Genomic DNA, 17,013 nt, shown 5'->3' with positions numbered 1-17,013 from the left:
TTGCAAATTTTGTTGGGAAAGGGGTATCTGACAGCACTCACACACACACACACACACACACACACACGCACACATACACACACACCTTATTTCCAGAGATAAGGGATGTGTCAGCATGAGGTCTAAGACCTCACCAGGGGGAACACGGGGTCCAACTATGGGGGGTTACTCAAAACACTGGGGGGTAAATTGCATTTTTTTTGTCTTTGTTTCAGGTCCCATCTGTAAATCACATTAACAGTATTTTGTTTACAGCACCTGATGGTCAAATTGAGTTTGCAGATTCAAACCACGAGTAGCTGTATAGTGTCAGTCACATCACTATCTAAATGCATGCATGCATCTGTGCTATGTGTGCAGAGACATGTTAAGAATCCGAAAACAACTTCCCATTCAAACCAAACAGCAACAAAGAGACAGCAGAAAGAAAAACAAGCAGCAGGAAGAGGCTTCTTCTGACTGGCAAAAACAAAGTGCATGACAATTCCACATTAACTCTGAATCTGAATTCTTGGTGGTGACATGGATGTGGTGTGAAATGGTGAACTCAGCCAGCTGGTGACCGTCTCTGAGCCAAACTGGATGCGTGTGAAGTTTAAAGAAATATGTTCTGGAGTGGAAAACACCAATGTGGTTTCTGGGGAGTGGACCAATCATGGAAGCTGGGAATGCAGCATATTCTTTGAAAATTTCACGCAGTGTTGTGCAACTTTTACGGGAAGTAAAGTCGGATTCAGATTTGAAATTTTAGAGTTTATCAGTGTCAGGGTTGTTTTTAGGTCACTGCAGAAAGGCTTTAGGTTTAAGAAGCAGGAGAGCCACTAGGATCCTCCACTTCTTCTCCTCTAGCTGGTCCACACAGCAGAGAAACAATATTTGCTATTTAAGCTTTTATGCTCCTGAAAAAATTGAACTAATATTTTTAAAACTAAACTAAAACCCATCTATTAACTTCTGCTTTTATGTATGTTTAATCATTTTGTGGTTTTATTATTCATACCTATTCTATTATTACTGTTACTATTTAATTTACTCATTTTTATCAAATATATATTGTTGGAAATGTTTCATTTCAATCTACTTTATTTGATTAATATTTTACTATTTTTAACATGCTTTTTGTCAACTGCACAAAAAATGTAAATCACTTAAAAGTGCATTGATTTGTAAAGTTTGATTGATTGTATATTATCTTTACAATTTTATCAACATAAAAATAGTGTAAATAATCTTTTGATAAATAAAATACACAAATATATAAAGAAAAATATTCAGACCACAGATGAGTGAAATTATAAGCTAATAAAGCATAGAATTACCGCTTTGGGTTTGTATGCCTCTGCACACCAGTCAAGTTGCTCTTACAGTTTACATCCATGTCTGTGAAAACATGGATGCTTCACACACATTTTCCCCTTGCCAGCATGAGCTCTACATCAGCATTGTTTCACAGGATTAATGTCACAAATTCAGTATCTGACCAAATGTCTCTCCTGCTATTCCTCAGTTATGGCTTAGAGTAATGGTTTCTGCTGAACATTATGGTGTCACAGTGAAGTTGACCTTTGACCTCTTTCATATTAAAATGTTAACAATTGTGTTAAATTTTGTAATAGTAACTGTATGAATTCTTGAGTTATGGCCAAAAACATTGTTTGTGAGGTCACTGTGACCTTGACCTTTGACCACCAAATTCTAATCAGTCTATTCTTCAGTCCAAGTGGGCATTTGTGTCAAATTTTAAGAAATTCCCTAACGGTCTTCATGAGATATCGTGTTGATGAGAATCGAGCGGATGCAAGGTCACAGTGACCTTGACCTTTTACCACCAAAATCTAATCAGTTCATTGTTGAGTCCAAGTGGACGTTTGTGCCAAATTTGAAGAAATACCCTCAAAGTGTTCTTGGGATATCATGTTCATGAGAATGAGACAGGTGAGGTCATAGTGCACTTGACGTAACACCTATGACCACCAGAATCTAATCAGTTCATCGTTGAGTCTGAGTGGACGTTTGTGCTAAATCTAAAGAAATTCCAAGGTGTTGTCCAAGGTGTGAATGGGACAGATGAGGTCACAATGACTTTGGCAGAGGCATACTGGGAGATCTTTGCATATACAGATAACATGCAGTGTTACTGGCAGAATGGTGACCAGGTGTCTTGAAGTATTTTGTCAAAATAAACAAGATAATGTGCTCTACAAACTATGAGGCATTACCTTAATATACTGTCTGTGCAGCATAGAAAGGTAAGGAGTACTTCATGATAATTTAAAAATGTCCATCCTGACTTTGGCTCAGTGCAATAGACACAACCAAGCAGAGCATATGTTAACCAGCCAGCAGTAACAAGTTTCATTCTGTAGTCTGACCAAAGGACAGGTTTGATGTTAATTAGCTACAAATCATCAGTGGTGAAAGGGTAAACATCACAAACTAAATAATAACCTCTTACAGCTTGTTAAAGCACTGATTTAAATCATGATTTTGATAAACAAATGATGAACAGTCCTGCCTTGTGTGAATGTTTCTGGACATGAGCCCATTTCCATACATGTACTGTTATTATTAATTTACTGATGGAAAAGTTAAATCCAGGAGAGGCAGTACACAATTTAAACTGAGTCACATCTTGAACGATTAAAGAAAAATGTGACTTGAAAACAGCTGTGATTTACTACACTTAATTACAGTCAACCACATTCTAATTGATTTAGTAAACTAAATACTGAACGGCTCATCATTTACATTCCAAAAAACATTCACAGCAAAGTTTGGCATCTGTTGACCCCCACTGCAGTAAAGTAACTAATAGAAGAGAACACCATTATACTGAGGCCAAATACAGCAGTGAGAGTAAAGTCCATTTTAAATAGACTTTAACATGGAAAGTGCCTTTTTTCTGTTGTAACCAGTCCAGGTGATCAAGGAATACAGACCATTATAGAAAGCTATTTTCTGCAGTTTTGTTTTCCCTCCACTGAAGTGCCACCCAGCAGAGCCACCGGGCCACTCCACTTCAAATGGCCAGAATAAAAAGTACTATTTCAACTATGACAAACAATCTAGAAATAGCAGCCACGCTCGCGACTGTGAGCCAGCTGCTGTGACGATAAGGAGAGGAATTTCAGTGCACCCCCTTGTATTTAACTGTAACTTTACGCTGGGTTTCCTGCCAGCCCGTTTCCTGTGTGTATGTGTGAGTAGAAGGAAGGAGCGGACAGAACAGCGCAACTTGCCACTCTTTTTCACGGCATTTGCAGGTTCCAGAAAGCAATAAATCAGGCCTTGTTCAGACAAAAACTAAAACTTTTTGTTCAATTCATTCATTCATTCCCTTTCCTGATTGAACAGCAAAGTTGTTCACTGTAACTCTGACATGCTGATCACAAAAACTCTATAGGAAACTGATGCTTTGAGAAAAGTACGTGAATTTAACTAATCTCATGTTAACTTTATATCTCTTTTTAAGGTTTACTTAAAAAATTGTTGTATTTAATTTATTTTTTGAAGTCAACTGAAAAACGACAAGTGAAATTAATTTTCTTTTCTAAGTGACAAAATGTATTAAACCTTATTACTTATTAAGATTATTTTCATTTTAACGAAATGCCATTTTTAGCATCTTAAGGCAAGTGTTTGTGGAAACAAAAAATCCACTTTAAAGCTTTTTATAGAAAAAAAATCATTTTTTAGCAAAACATTTTTTAACAAAACTGGAAATATCCAGACTAAATCTTTCTCTCTGACTTTACTTGAGATATTACAGGACAGGATGTTGTGCCGTTTAATCACAAATATCAGTCCTCAGTCAAGCTTAAGAATGGACTCAGTGATGAGTTGAAATTGTGTTGCTCTTGCTGAAATTGTGAGTTTTTAAAAAGTCTTGAAATGTAAGATGATCACAAATTATAATATAAAATTATTATAATATAAAACAATTCAGGACTGATCATGGTGTTAAATAATAGAGCATTACATTTAAGAGTATGACAGGTTTTGTTTTAAAGTTATTTGTTTTTGTTTCTTTGGTGTTGCTGTTATTCTGAGTTATCCTTTGGTTTATCTATATTCTTTTTCGGTTACTGATTGCAAACATCTGTGTGAAATAATCTGTTTCCCATGATGCGTGTAAACCGAAATAAAATTAGTCATTCATTCAAGCTTCAGCTTGCAAGATACATTAAACTGTTCAGTCAAGTCTGACTAACTTAGTTTAATTATCACTATCACTTACTATCACTTACAAAGAACAAGTCCATTCACTCACTATTTTTTAATTTGCAACAACTTCACAAAATTAAGTCAATACTACGACAATGTAAGTAAACTTAATTAATTAACAAAATGAATATAATAGCTACATTTACTTAACTTTATAGAGGCAATGTGTTTTTTTAAAGTAAGATGTGATGATGTCTTTCTATGTTTACACTGATAATGCATAAACGCTTGTATTGTGTGTTCAGAGAGAAGACATTGAGAGAGCCCCAAACTACCAAAGATGTGTCGAATATTGTGAATATTGTTTTATCAAGAATGTTGAACATTCAGTTTTAATATCTGGTTCCAATAAATGGTTTCTTTTCTCCTTCACAAAAGTAAACTTGTAAACTGGAGCAGTTGCTCCTCTGAAAGTCCCAATGTGGTTTTGCCAATTTAACACTGCATGTATTGAACATCACTGCCGGCCTTTTTCTAAAGCATGGTGCCGTGTTTTCATTCTCCTTCTTTCAATGCAGCTATTGGTTTAACTTTATTTCACTTTGGGGATTTTAAATGACTCGTGGACTCTTGACACTCAGTAGGACCGCCTACTGAAGGTCAGAGACTGGAATCATCTGTCGGAAACCCCTCAGTCTACTAGAGAGTGCTTCACATCAAGCAGTCTTTTTTTTTGAGTCTGCTGTGCAGAATACTTCTGGTAAATTTTGGTCCCCAGATTTTTGCTGTGAAGTGAGTGCTCCTGACTTTCACACTTGTAACAAGCTGCTGTGTGCATGTTGCAGCGGCACAGAGGAGGAGGTGACTCTGCACACTGGGCTCTGAGATAACTTTATATTCTTAGAAGTAGTGAATTTAAAGCTCACAGCAACTTAATGCGATACAGTCTCTGACTTTCTCTTGCTTTCTAGTGTTGGCAAAAAGTTTTGTTGCACAAATCTAATCGGTCATTAGCGGCGTTAGCTTTTTGTCGTTGTCACACTGAACATCCTGCTGAGCCCTGTTCAAACTTCATAACTTTATATAGAATAAAAACACATTTTTGAATATCTGTATCAAATGCCCAAATCCGATTCGAATGACATAATTCTGAGTCAGGTACAGCCCTAACAACAACGTAATGGCTGCTTTTATTTTTATTCTAGTTGTTTCCTTGTTGTAAAAAATAACATTTTATTTTTGTAATAATTCATATTTTTCTGAGGAATTTTCTGATTACTGATTAGCAACACTAGCCTTTTTTTTTTCAAGAGAAGGTTAATGCTAAAGATGAGGTATGACTAAATGCTGTATGTGAAGATGGATCAAATGACAGCTCCCCATGAATAAAGTCAAAACATCTGGATAGCCTTCTGGTGGCTAGCTGCAGTATAGCTCATAAAGCTAGCCTCTTAAACAGGACACGGGCCAAACTAAAAACTCAAACTACACGTCAAATACATTTTTGCACTACACTGTCAGAGCACTGAGAATACTGTTATCACCAGCATGTTATTGTCACTGCAGAACAAAAGTCAGACTGTAAGCGGGTTTCCAATAACCCTCAAATTGTGCAAATTGGAATTGCAAATATAAAATATGCGTTATGGAAACACACTAATTTAGAAAATATGTATCACTAAAAAGTTTTCACACTCACATGAGTTGATATTTCCGGTCAATCCAGCAAGCCATATTTCGTAAAAAACTGCAATGGAAACACTTTTTTTTGGCTTTTCTAGGTCACATGATGCTATGACTACGTGCTTGTCAGGAGGAACTGGCTCCCTCATAATGCAGCAGGAGCCACAAGAGCTGTTACTGCATCGCTCAACTCTTCAAAAGATGAGAGGATCGCAAGAAAGGTTTTGAATCCACAATTCCTCGGTGAAAACGTGGACTATCGATTCCCAAGAATCCCTCATACGCAGCCGCTCCCACGTATAAGGGATTTGTCTTTCCATTATCACTCGCATAACACGCCTAGGTTGCTTTCGATTGGAAATAATGTTGGCTAGTGCGGTGGCTGCAATAGAAATAAAGCTGCTAATGTTTTCATCCATCCATCACCATGCTTCTTGGAATGTTATCGCCAGAGAAGTCACATAACATCACTCAGTGGAAACACAGTCATCTCACAATTGTGTTTTATCGACATTTTGAAGATATCAAGTTTTGCACAAATCTGAAATGGAAACTCATCCAGTGAACACTGACTTCTTCAATGTTACGTTTCACAGATGAACAACAGTGACATGTGTGTTACAACATGAGCATACACAGAGCAGAGAAGCCTCTTGCATGCCACCGCCCTCCTTCCTGCATTCCTCAGGGCCGCTGCAGACTCCGCGGGGGGAGACTTTAATGGAAGAAGGTCAAAGGTCACTTCCTGTGCATTGATTAATTGAGATTTGCCAAAAGGAGCAGAGCATTAAGGGATCAACAGAGCATGTTTGGTGGGGAAACAGAGCATTTTTTTCAGTATGCATTGTCACTGATAAAGTAAAAAGATATTATAAAGATATTATAGGATATTATAAGATACATAATTTTTTACTTTCCTCGGAGTATTGTCTGAATTTTTCTGGGGCTTTTCACACAGGAGGAATGACATGTGGGGATTTGATAGTGATCCCTATCTTACAAAAGTAAGATGTAAGACAATTGGTGACATGTGAGACAATGAGAAACTTGTGTGCTTCTTCTTCAGCCTGTCTGACAGTGTTCAGTGGGAGACACTGATGGGAGAAACATTTACTTGTTCCTGATTCAGAACTGATATCGTCTGCCAGATGCCTCAGACTGACATCTGTGAGAGAGACGTGCACAGACTTCAGGGACAGTAGCGGGACTGCTCTGTTTCAACATGATGGTGACGGACTTACAGTAAATAAGGCTTTTACAGAGAAATGAGGCTTTGTAACAGCGGCTACAATTGTGTGTGCATGTGTATTAATGTTCCGAAATCTAATATGAAAGCCAGTGTTACATCAGAGCATGAATTTGTTAATCAGTGAAGTTTGGAAATCTAACAAGTTGTCTTTCAGTAGGAGGCAGCCATAAAAAAGCACTTTGGACATGGTTGGCACCCCTCGCTGCTGAGCTTTAGGTAAACATGACGACTACTACACCGGCCACTAAATGTTGATCGCCAGGAGGGCAGAGAAAACACAGAGAGCATGGACCTCAGTGTAGACTCTGTGTAGAGCCGCAGCTCAGCTCATGTTTATCTTGGTTATGGAAACTTCCATCACTGTCACAGGATTTACAGTCAAGGTATGTCTTTACATCTGCAATTTCAACTGAATTTGGCTTTTGCGCCGCAGCAGACTGCAGCATCAGTGGGCCTGGCTTATTATGTATTGATGGATGCACATTTATCAGACATGTAAATTCACAAGCTCACAGGATACATGGTGTTTTACTTAGCAACACAATGCTAATTGTTATTTAAAAGTGTGTTGTTTACAAGCTTTGGGAGTAATAGATTACATAGAAAAGCGTTTTATAATCAGGAATCGTAAAGAGGCAAATTTATTCTGTTTAAGTTACAAGAAAAAAGATGTAATCAGATTACTGATATAGTATATGTATTAAAATGTATTATTTAATAATAAAAATATTAAATGTTCCTGTATTTGATGCTTGGCAGATGTTTATCTTGGACCCTGGCTAGTAGTACTAATAAAAATGATAATAACACTGACAATTGTAACTATTATTGTTGATAATTTACTATTATTATCATTATTAAATTAGTACATTGTGACCAAAAAAGACCTATATATACAGGTATGGGTGCTGTATAAATATGGTAAAAGTATCAAAATATTCAATCCACAGATGAATGCACACAGTCTACATTCAGAAACTGTGACTTGAAAGGAGCTGACAGGACTATAGTGAATTGATGATGTTGCATCGGTACTATATAAGGATAGAAACTGTCGCTACAGTGCCACTACAGTCATTCCTGGCTGCAATGGCAGTGCAAAGACACCGAGAGCACAGACGCGTGGAAGACCTGGAAATGCTGACCAATCAGAGCAGGCTGGGCTTTTTCAAGGTGAGGATGAGACGAAATAGATCCATGGATAAAACAGGCGCAAAAACTAAGTGTTTATACATAGGGTGAATAAAGGTATATTCAGGCAGACATTATGAGGGAATATATATATATATATAATTAAAGCATCTAAACATGTTCTAGTAAAAACCCCAAATACAAGTATGAAAATTTGCAGAATATGGGACATTTAATAGCCAACTGAGTCATTGTTTAACCATACAGACTATATGTTTTGCTCAATTTTGTAGCAATCGAGAATACACTTCATATACTGTGAAACACACTGTATATAACAGATTCAGATCAAGTGCAAATTATTGCATTTCATTTCAGTCTCTGGAAAATATCTGACTCTCTGAGTGACCAGTCACATGCTGACCAGATGTAAACTAGGTAATATACAGACACACACCAGCCACACATCCACCAAATCTCCGGAACACCTAAATCCTATCAGAGACAGAGCAGATGTCAAACACAAACACACACACACACACCTCCAGATGGTAGAGTGTGTCCTGCCCCCTCATTTCATATTCAGTTAGCAGAATCAAAGGAGGATGAAGGCCTGACCTGCTGTATCCTGTGTGTGTAATGGGAAATGACATAATGAGGGGCATATGGCCACATAGGCGGAGCTGAGGAGGGAGAGAACGGAGAGGAGTGGGGAGGCAAAGAGGAGGAATTCACTGATAGGAACACTGTTCAGCATTTCAGCATTCAGTCAGGTGTTTAAATGTACATACATCTCTATCAGTGGACAAGTGAGAGGCGAGCCGAGCTCTGGCAAAGTCTCACTCCTGACGGTGATTCTAGTTTGCCCACATTTAGGACCATATGCACAAAGGATTGCTCTGCTTTTGCAGCCATTAAATCTGTGCAAATGAGAGAAAAAGATAGCATGCGATCCACAAAGTGTCCTGGGTGTGCATGTACCATTTGCATGTATTTAAAAGAGGGATTATTGAAATATTCTACAAAAAATTACCCCTTTTCTATGCAAAAAGCCTTGTTGCAAATATCATCTAATTCACAAAGACCAGCACTAATTACCACAGGCAGTAACAGTGGTGCTATTTAACGCCATTGAGACCAGTTTATTGAATATTCCATTTGTAGTTTGTTTGTTGTGGTGTTGACTAATCACGTTTGAGAGGCATCTAAACAGTCTGTGTGGAATGAGAAAATAGTGGCCACTGAGCGATCTCAGAACCCATCGCCTTAACTGCCTTCATATTGCAATTCTGTTAGCTAAAGACATGAGTGAATGTTTCCGTACACACTGCACTGGAGTAAATAGTGCCTACTTCTCTAGAAATTGAATCAAAAATTCTGCATCAAGCAAGTTTCTGAAAGAGCATCACCTCTGACAGAGACCAAAGAGCAAAAGAGCACAGATTTAACCACATAAGCAAAGGTCACAAATCAGGGTAACACAGACAGAAGCTGTGTGGTAGGAGGCTGGCATGGAGAAATAAGAGAAAAGACAGGCTGATGAGACACTGTCATGCATTAACTCCAGTCCAGTCTGCTGCCGTCTGGGACACACACTCAGCAGTGCTTCAGGAAGTCATTTGTTCTGCAGCAGCAGCATGCACACCAGCCTCACACTATGTGTGACTTTGCCTCTACATCACACCGATTGTAGCCAGTCAGCTGGAGTGTCTACGACAACAACAACTCCAAACTATTACCATTCAGTCATTTCTACTAACAGAACACATTGTCTTTTACAATTATTGTAAATGCAGCACAACAAGAACAATATGGAATTTATTTTGGTTATCTTAAACTCGATATGTTTAATCCCCTTGACTCTTTCTCCAAAACCAAACAATGAGCTGACACACTTCTCTTCAAATCTGCCTTCAGTCAGCCCATTCAGATTAAATGGAAAATAAAATTGTTACAGCTTGAGTTCAAGTCTTGTATATTGCTTCCAGGAAAGCATTTGTTTCAGATGAATTCATTTTGGGGGGAAAACACAGAGATAAACATACTGAATACAGTTTAAAGGCACTGAAGAAGACTTTCAGGAAATGAGCAGAAAATAAAATTATACTGGAATATCCTTTTACTTCTTTCTAAAACAACAAATAGTTACCGGGCAGATGATTCAGAGAATACTAAACATCTTGACTGATTCAGCCTGACATCAAAATAAATCTGAGAGGAATCGGCGGTGGATGAAGCAGTCACTCATTTTTCTTAAGTTATAGCCCAGTGTCAATTTCAAGTAAAAGTCCTGCAATCAAATACTTAACTTTAGTTAAAGTATTGTGAGCAACATGTGTCAATGGTATAAAAAGTTAAGTATTTATTAAAGCCCTAAGATACCAACATTTCAAATGCAGAAAGTCTGAAAATCCATTACTTCCACTGGAATCACTACAATCATAGGATCTACTCGAGGAGGCAGAGTTAATCCGTGTTCCTTGTAGAGTTCAACTTAGGCAAATTCTGAAGCACAAATTTGTGCCACTGGATAATTGCAAGACATCTTGACAATGGTGTCCTTTGAGTCCAAAACAGAGGAAGCTATGGTAGCTTATTGGCAGAGCAGCACCATTCACTCTGATTTAACGCCCTCTGTCAGGGTAAAAACGCTTTCACAAAAGAGGAATGGTTTGCTGACAGGAGTCAATTGAGGAAATACATTTTTTGTATAACCTGAAACTTACTGAATTAGCAACCAGGCTAAGCTAACAACTTTGCTAACTAAGTGTTCGCTGGCTTGTTAGCTCTGTGAACTTCTCTTCAATTTTTTTGAATTAAACAAAATGTCAGGAGAAAGTAAACAGAACAGTAGATGGAAAAAAGAGAGAGTCTGTGGCAGCTACTTTTTTAGCTTACTGTATTGTGCTGCATTTACTGTTTAGTTCAGTATCACCTCTCTCATCGACCTGGTTTCCAGCACTGATAACACGAAGCTGTTTTCAAGGAAAAAACTCTGATGAAGCCACTGAACTGCTGCCTTCAAAAAGCAGCAATACAGTCAAGAGCACTCACTTCACAGGAAAGTGTGGCGACCAAAAAGTCCCACAGCACACTGACCAGAAAAAAAAGGGGGTCTCCAACTGATCTGAACTGGACAACATGACAGCTCCCCCAAAGTGTAACTTTTCAATCAGGATCGCCCCCTGGTGGCTGTCTGCAGTATAGGTCATAAAGCCTGCCCCTCCATGTTAGTGAGTAAGACATAGGTGAAACTAAAATCTCAAAGTACACACCAAATAAATTGTTCCCGAAGATGGTTTCTGTCACTGAAGGTAGTTCTCATCATCCTGATGTTTGTTCAAGTGTTTATTTTTAGGACAAGTTCTGATGAGTTATTATAAAATACAAACGGGTGGAAAATCCATGCGCTCTCATTCAATGGAGCTACTCGTGATTGATCGGATTGAGGTGTTTTGGCGGGAAATCCCCCACCATGGATATTGCTACTGAGCAGAATATGGCTCTCAATCACCATCACAAGATGGCATGCCCATATCTGGAATATTTCAACCTCAGTTAAGCATAACGGGGGAAAGCGAGGGCGGGTCCATCTTTACATACAGTCTATGATTACAGTGTACAACACCTACTGAAATACACCATATGCTACCTGCTCAGGTACACTGTTCACCACCTGCTCATGTATACTGTATACTTCCTACTACGGTATACCATACACTACCTGCTCAGGTACACCATATGCTACCTGCTCAGAGACACTGTGCACTACCTGTTCAGCTGCACCTGCTCAGGTATGCCATAAACTACATGCTCAAATACACGGTAAACCTGCTCAGACAAACTGTACTCTACATAAGGTACACCATACACTGCGCATGTGTAGTTCGACAGAAAAAAAATTGTACCTACATGCACCTGCTCACAACAAGGTCAGTGGATTATCTTGAGTAACTGGGTCATGTCTTCTGGTAGGAGACTTTGTTGTTGAGTTTTTCTTTTTTTTTTCTGCACTTTGAGCAGCAAAAGTTGAGTGCCATCTAGTTACATTATGTTGTAAAGAAGGCAGAATATCTCCAACACTCAACAACTCGTACCAAAACTATATAGATTGATAAACAGCACTATGGGTAAGAGGTAAATATGTGTTTTTGATTTTGGGGTGAACTGTGCCTTTAAATTGAATGATGACAGAGAAACTTAGGTTATCTTCTTAACCTGACTGGCACTGTGGTGCACAGCCCCCGACCTTGACTGGGAAGCTTATGTCATTGTTTTGGAAAAGCTCAGTTTACCCCATACGCACGGAAACACAGAGCTGGAGTGTTACACACTCTGTTATGTTCTGGGAACAGAGCTGAACCTGAGAGAAAAAGGTCTTATGAATTGAATTGGCTAGCAGTGGACGCACTGTAAGACAGCCCAGATGTTAGCGTGTGGCTGTGATGTGTTGTGGACAGCTGTTGACACCAGTGTGTTATCAGTAACCCCTCTGAGTGAATTCAGATATGTAAGAGTTAACTTGACTTTCTTGTAGGTGTTAAGAAAATAGCTGCAGATGCATTAGAGCAGGGATACTCAACTTGCTTTGATTAGGGGCCACTTTTGCAAAATGACAGGAGGCCAGAGGCCAGTTGCAACAGCCCCATACATGTTTCTAGGATTTTAGGACATCTCTAGAATTTTAGGACATTTCTAGGATTTTAGGACATTTCTAGGATTTCAGAATGTCACTACGTCATTTTAGGACATATAGGGACTTTAGGATATCTCTCGGATTTTAGGATATTTCTAGGAGTTTAGGATGATTCAAGGATTTTAGGATGATTTTCGGAGTTAAGGACATTTCAGGGAGTTTAGGACATTTCTAGTATTTTAGGATGTTTATAGGATTTTAGGAGATTTCCTGGATTTAAGCACATTTCCAGGATTTTAAAATGTTTCTATGTTTTTTAGGATGTTTTTATGATCTTGGACATCTCTCAGATTAAGGAATCTAGGAGTTAAGAACAAAACAAGAATTTTAGTACTTTTCTAGGCTTTTAGAACATTTCTAGGATATTAGGACATTACAAGAATTTTAGGACATTAATAGGATTTTGCAACAGGCTGTAAGTTGAGTATCAGTGCATTGAAGAACTAATGGTTTATGCTTAATAATAATTGTGGTGTTGATGAAACTGTTGATGCTGACTTCTGTAGTAAAGTGGCTTGAGCTCAGTGTCTCTGGGGAACACAGTCACTGGAATAATCTCAGCCATTGCAGTTTTATAGAGCTTACTGCCCAGAAAGACAAACTGTCAACCCAAGAGCTGCCCCTTAATCCTCATATTATTTCACTGGGTGTATTTCTCCTTCTTTATATTTAGCCTAGACAAAACACTAGCAATGGGTTGCTGGTTGTAAAACATTATATTTTATTGTCAATCCAAATATCAGTATACCAAGGGATGGCCAAGAAATTTAACTCTGCATGCTGCACTTTAATCTTTGTGTTCACCAAACTATAATTAGGTTTGCAGGACTCAGGCCCATGGCTGCTCACAGTGGACACGAAAAGAAAGGGGCTGCCGTTCGTCTCCCTCCTTCCCCTCCTCTTCCCCTTCTGCTTTGAGGAGTCAAATTGGTTCCAGATGCATTCTCTCACGGCTAGCCGCCATAACCAAATCACAACATGAAAGAAACGCAGACAAGTTTCGCAAAACTCGGTAGAGGAAGTATGGAATGTATGGAATTTCTACACAAAATAAGTGTAGGGAGGAAGTTTAGTGAAGAGGCCATTATCTTTGTAACCGGATGATCACTTTCCCACATGGTGCTGTATGTTACACCTTTTTAGATATTCGGAGACCTTTTTTACCGTCACATTGGGAGACAATGTGCACCCCAAATGAGGATCTGAGAGCTGTGTTTCTTTCATGTTCCTGGCAGATGTGTCGGAGAAAAAAACTGTACAAAGTAATATTTAGCCAGAGCAAATCCACATCCTGCACCCATATGGACTCAACTTCAAAGACCTACCCACCAGCATGTTAGACCAATTTATAACCCTGCCCATGGAGCCCCTCCGAACAGAACGCTCGCTAAAGGAGGCTGGGATACACACTGGCAAAAATAATATTACAGAGAGACAGCAGCTGAAGGTCTCCTGAGAAGACGTCTTACCAAATGGCTCAAAAATGTAGCAACAAAGTGCAAAGTGGCAACGCAATGTTGACTCGGGCAATTAACAAGTGAAAGCAACTCCACGGCCTGTTTTCCTACAACACCAACACACACCCCTGAGTTTGTAGAACAAGTTCTAGTGCATTAATTAGCACCCTGAAAAGCTAATACACTAGTCAAACAGACACATTTGGCTCCCATGCTGTTCTTACTTTAACCCTTTCAAAACCGGATTGACATTTCATTGTGCTATGTTCAGACACCTTAAGCAAGCATTTAAAGCTCTGAAACCTGAGAAAATTGTTTTGATTTATTATAATTATTATTATTATTATGGGGGATTGTATGAGTATCTAGCTAATACTTGGGTCATAATGTATATTTATTATTATATCTATTTATTCATGTATCTTTTTCACTTTTTAGAGATTATTCACTGTTTTGTTTTTGTTTGGGATTTTTTGTTTGTTTGGGGGTGGGGGGGCGGCTTTGTGTGCATATCTTGCCAAATTTTGGGTCATAATATATAAGGTATATCCATTATTATTTCTATTTATTTATTTTATTTTTTGCATTTTTTACAGATTATTGCTGCACTTACTAAAGCTGATTTTAATTAGGGAATTATATGGGAATAACGCTTAAACACGAGGAATTTATGGGGATAAATGTGTTTTGGAGGTTTTGGGGTGGATGCCGAGTTGCAGCAGGTCCTACAGATTCGTTAAATGTCTTAACAATTATTCACAAAAGCTGTGTATATTTGACAATAACCAAAAAGGGTTGAAAATGCTAAATCGTTCATAGTGTTTGCCATAGCAGTAACGATCCGTATTTCCCCGGCTATTTGTCACAGAAGGAACCGAGTAAATGTACTTTCAAAACCATCAAAGTCCAGCAGTCAAATAAAGCAAGAGGGAGCTCTAATGTCCTCCTCTTATTAACTACGCTACGGTTGTCCTTAAAACTTCAAAAGCTCATCCGAGACATTTTCCTGTTCTCAGAAAACGCTAAACAGGATGCTAACCCCATACGTCGCGTTCCTCGAGACGGGCAGAGCGTCACGCTAACATTAATACCAAAAACAGATTAATTTACCTTCGCTTTGCTTTTTCGCAAAGATACCGACGTAAAAATAACCACTAAAAACCTTGCGAGCATAATTAATATGTATTCTGTAATTCGGTTTGCAATAAATAAACTAAACATGACTAAAATGGAACTTTTACAATTGTTCCCCCCCGTTATTCCCACAGTCAAATCACACCTAGACACTCCGTGGTGGGCGGTAGCTAGCATTTTGAACTAGATAAAACGTGTGGGTTTTATTGATAAAAGAGCAAACTGCTGGACACCTCCTAACCCGAATTTACCAGAGGACTTTTATGATTCATATGAAATCTACATTACTAGTCTGCGAGGTGCTCAAACTCACTAATAAGCAAGAGAATGTCACATTGTGAAGTTTGTAAAGGAGGTTTGGTTCACTACATAAGAGCGGAATGTGACGAGCCAACAGAGTGCCAGCTGTCAGTGAATCAACAAGTTAGTCCCGTGCACGGGATAAACGGTTTTACGGTGCAATCGTACACAGTTTTGGCATTTTTTACAAAGTTTAACAATGCCGTAGACATGAACAGATGACATACAGCTGAAAGAAGACAGAGACTCACCCTGAGCTCGGAGCGGCTGGCTGTAAAAGTTTACGGCGAGGAAGAAACTGATTATCTGGAAATACACACGCATCTTATTGAAATCCTAAAGTGCATCGTGGACAAGAAGACTTTGAAAACACTGATGCCGTGACATGCTCCATGAATCCCTGTTAACTCTCTCTCTCTCCCTCTCCCTCTCTCTCACTCTTTTTCTCTCTCTCTTCACAGTCCCCGGTTCTGTGTATGGACCGCAGAGGACATGCGCAGAACGGAGAAACCGGTTAACGGTGACCACCCAAAGGCTTTCTCAATGAGGTCTACTGTAGCAAACATTCTGATTAAATTCCAGATGAAAGGATACGAAACTGTGAGTTTTAAACACAAATATGGCCCTAATAGTCCTAGAAATTAGCTGAAATCTTTGAAATCTCGTAAGATCCAAGAAATGTCCTAAAATCCTAGACACGTTATAAAATCATAGACATTTTCTGAAAATCCTATACATGATGAAATCCACGAAATGTCCTAAATTACTGGAAATGTCCGAAAAACAGTATAGATGTCCTAAAATCTTAGAAATGTCTTAAAATCCTACAAACTGAAATCATATATACACACACACACACACACACACACACACACACATATATATATATATATATATATATATATATATATATATATATATATATATATATATATATAATCCTATAAAATCCTAAAAAAAAATTTAAAAATCTAACATTTTTGAAACATCCTTAAATCTTTTTTCTTTCTTTTTTTCTGACATCTCACTTGTATATTTTGCCATGTTAAAATCAATTTAGGATGGCGGTATCCATCACTCTGGTCCAAACTGAAGAAGGATCCTATTGTCATTAAATGTGATACAGATATTCATGTTGTCCAGAGGATGAATCCAACGGATATTGTTGATCTTTTGACTTTTCCTCAAGTGTCACTATC

General features: G+C 38.4%; 1 protein-coding gene and 1 long non-coding RNA gene across 2 annotated transcripts in view; one reads left to right on the top strand and one right to left on the bottom strand.

Annotated features, from left to right (window-relative positions):
* Window positions 1-16,286, bottom strand: part of reck (reversion-inducing-cysteine-rich protein with kazal motifs) — an 89,319-nt gene extending 73,033 nt beyond the window's left edge. Inside the window, exon 1 of the mRNA XM_042510269.2 lies at window positions 16,066-16,286. Within this exon, the coding sequence (XP_042366203.2) occupies window positions 16,066-16,138 (73 nt within the window). The 5' untranslated portion in view covers window positions 16,139-16,286. The remainder of the gene's footprint in view (window positions 1-16,065) is intronic.
* Window positions 7,291-16,669, top strand: LOC148185979 (uncharacterized). Its single transcript, XR_015775326.1, has 4 exons — window positions 7,291-7,479; window positions 8,047-8,269; window positions 8,606-8,665; window positions 16,276-16,669. It is a non-coding gene; the product is annotated as an uncharacterized LOC148185979 (long non-coding RNA).
* The last annotated feature ends 344 nt before the right edge of the window (window positions 16,670-17,013 follow it).

The sequence above is a fragment of the Plectropomus leopardus genome, chromosome 21 (genome assembly GCF_026936395.1).
Source record: "Plectropomus leopardus strain MGB_pleo_1.0 chromosome 21, ASM2693639v1, whole genome shotgun sequence".
Classification (NCBI taxonomy): domain Eukaryota; kingdom Metazoa; phylum Chordata; class Actinopteri; order Perciformes; family Serranidae; genus Plectropomus; species Plectropomus leopardus.
Note: the sequence above shows the minus strand (reverse complement) of the source record. Positions and strands in the feature narration are given on the sequence as shown.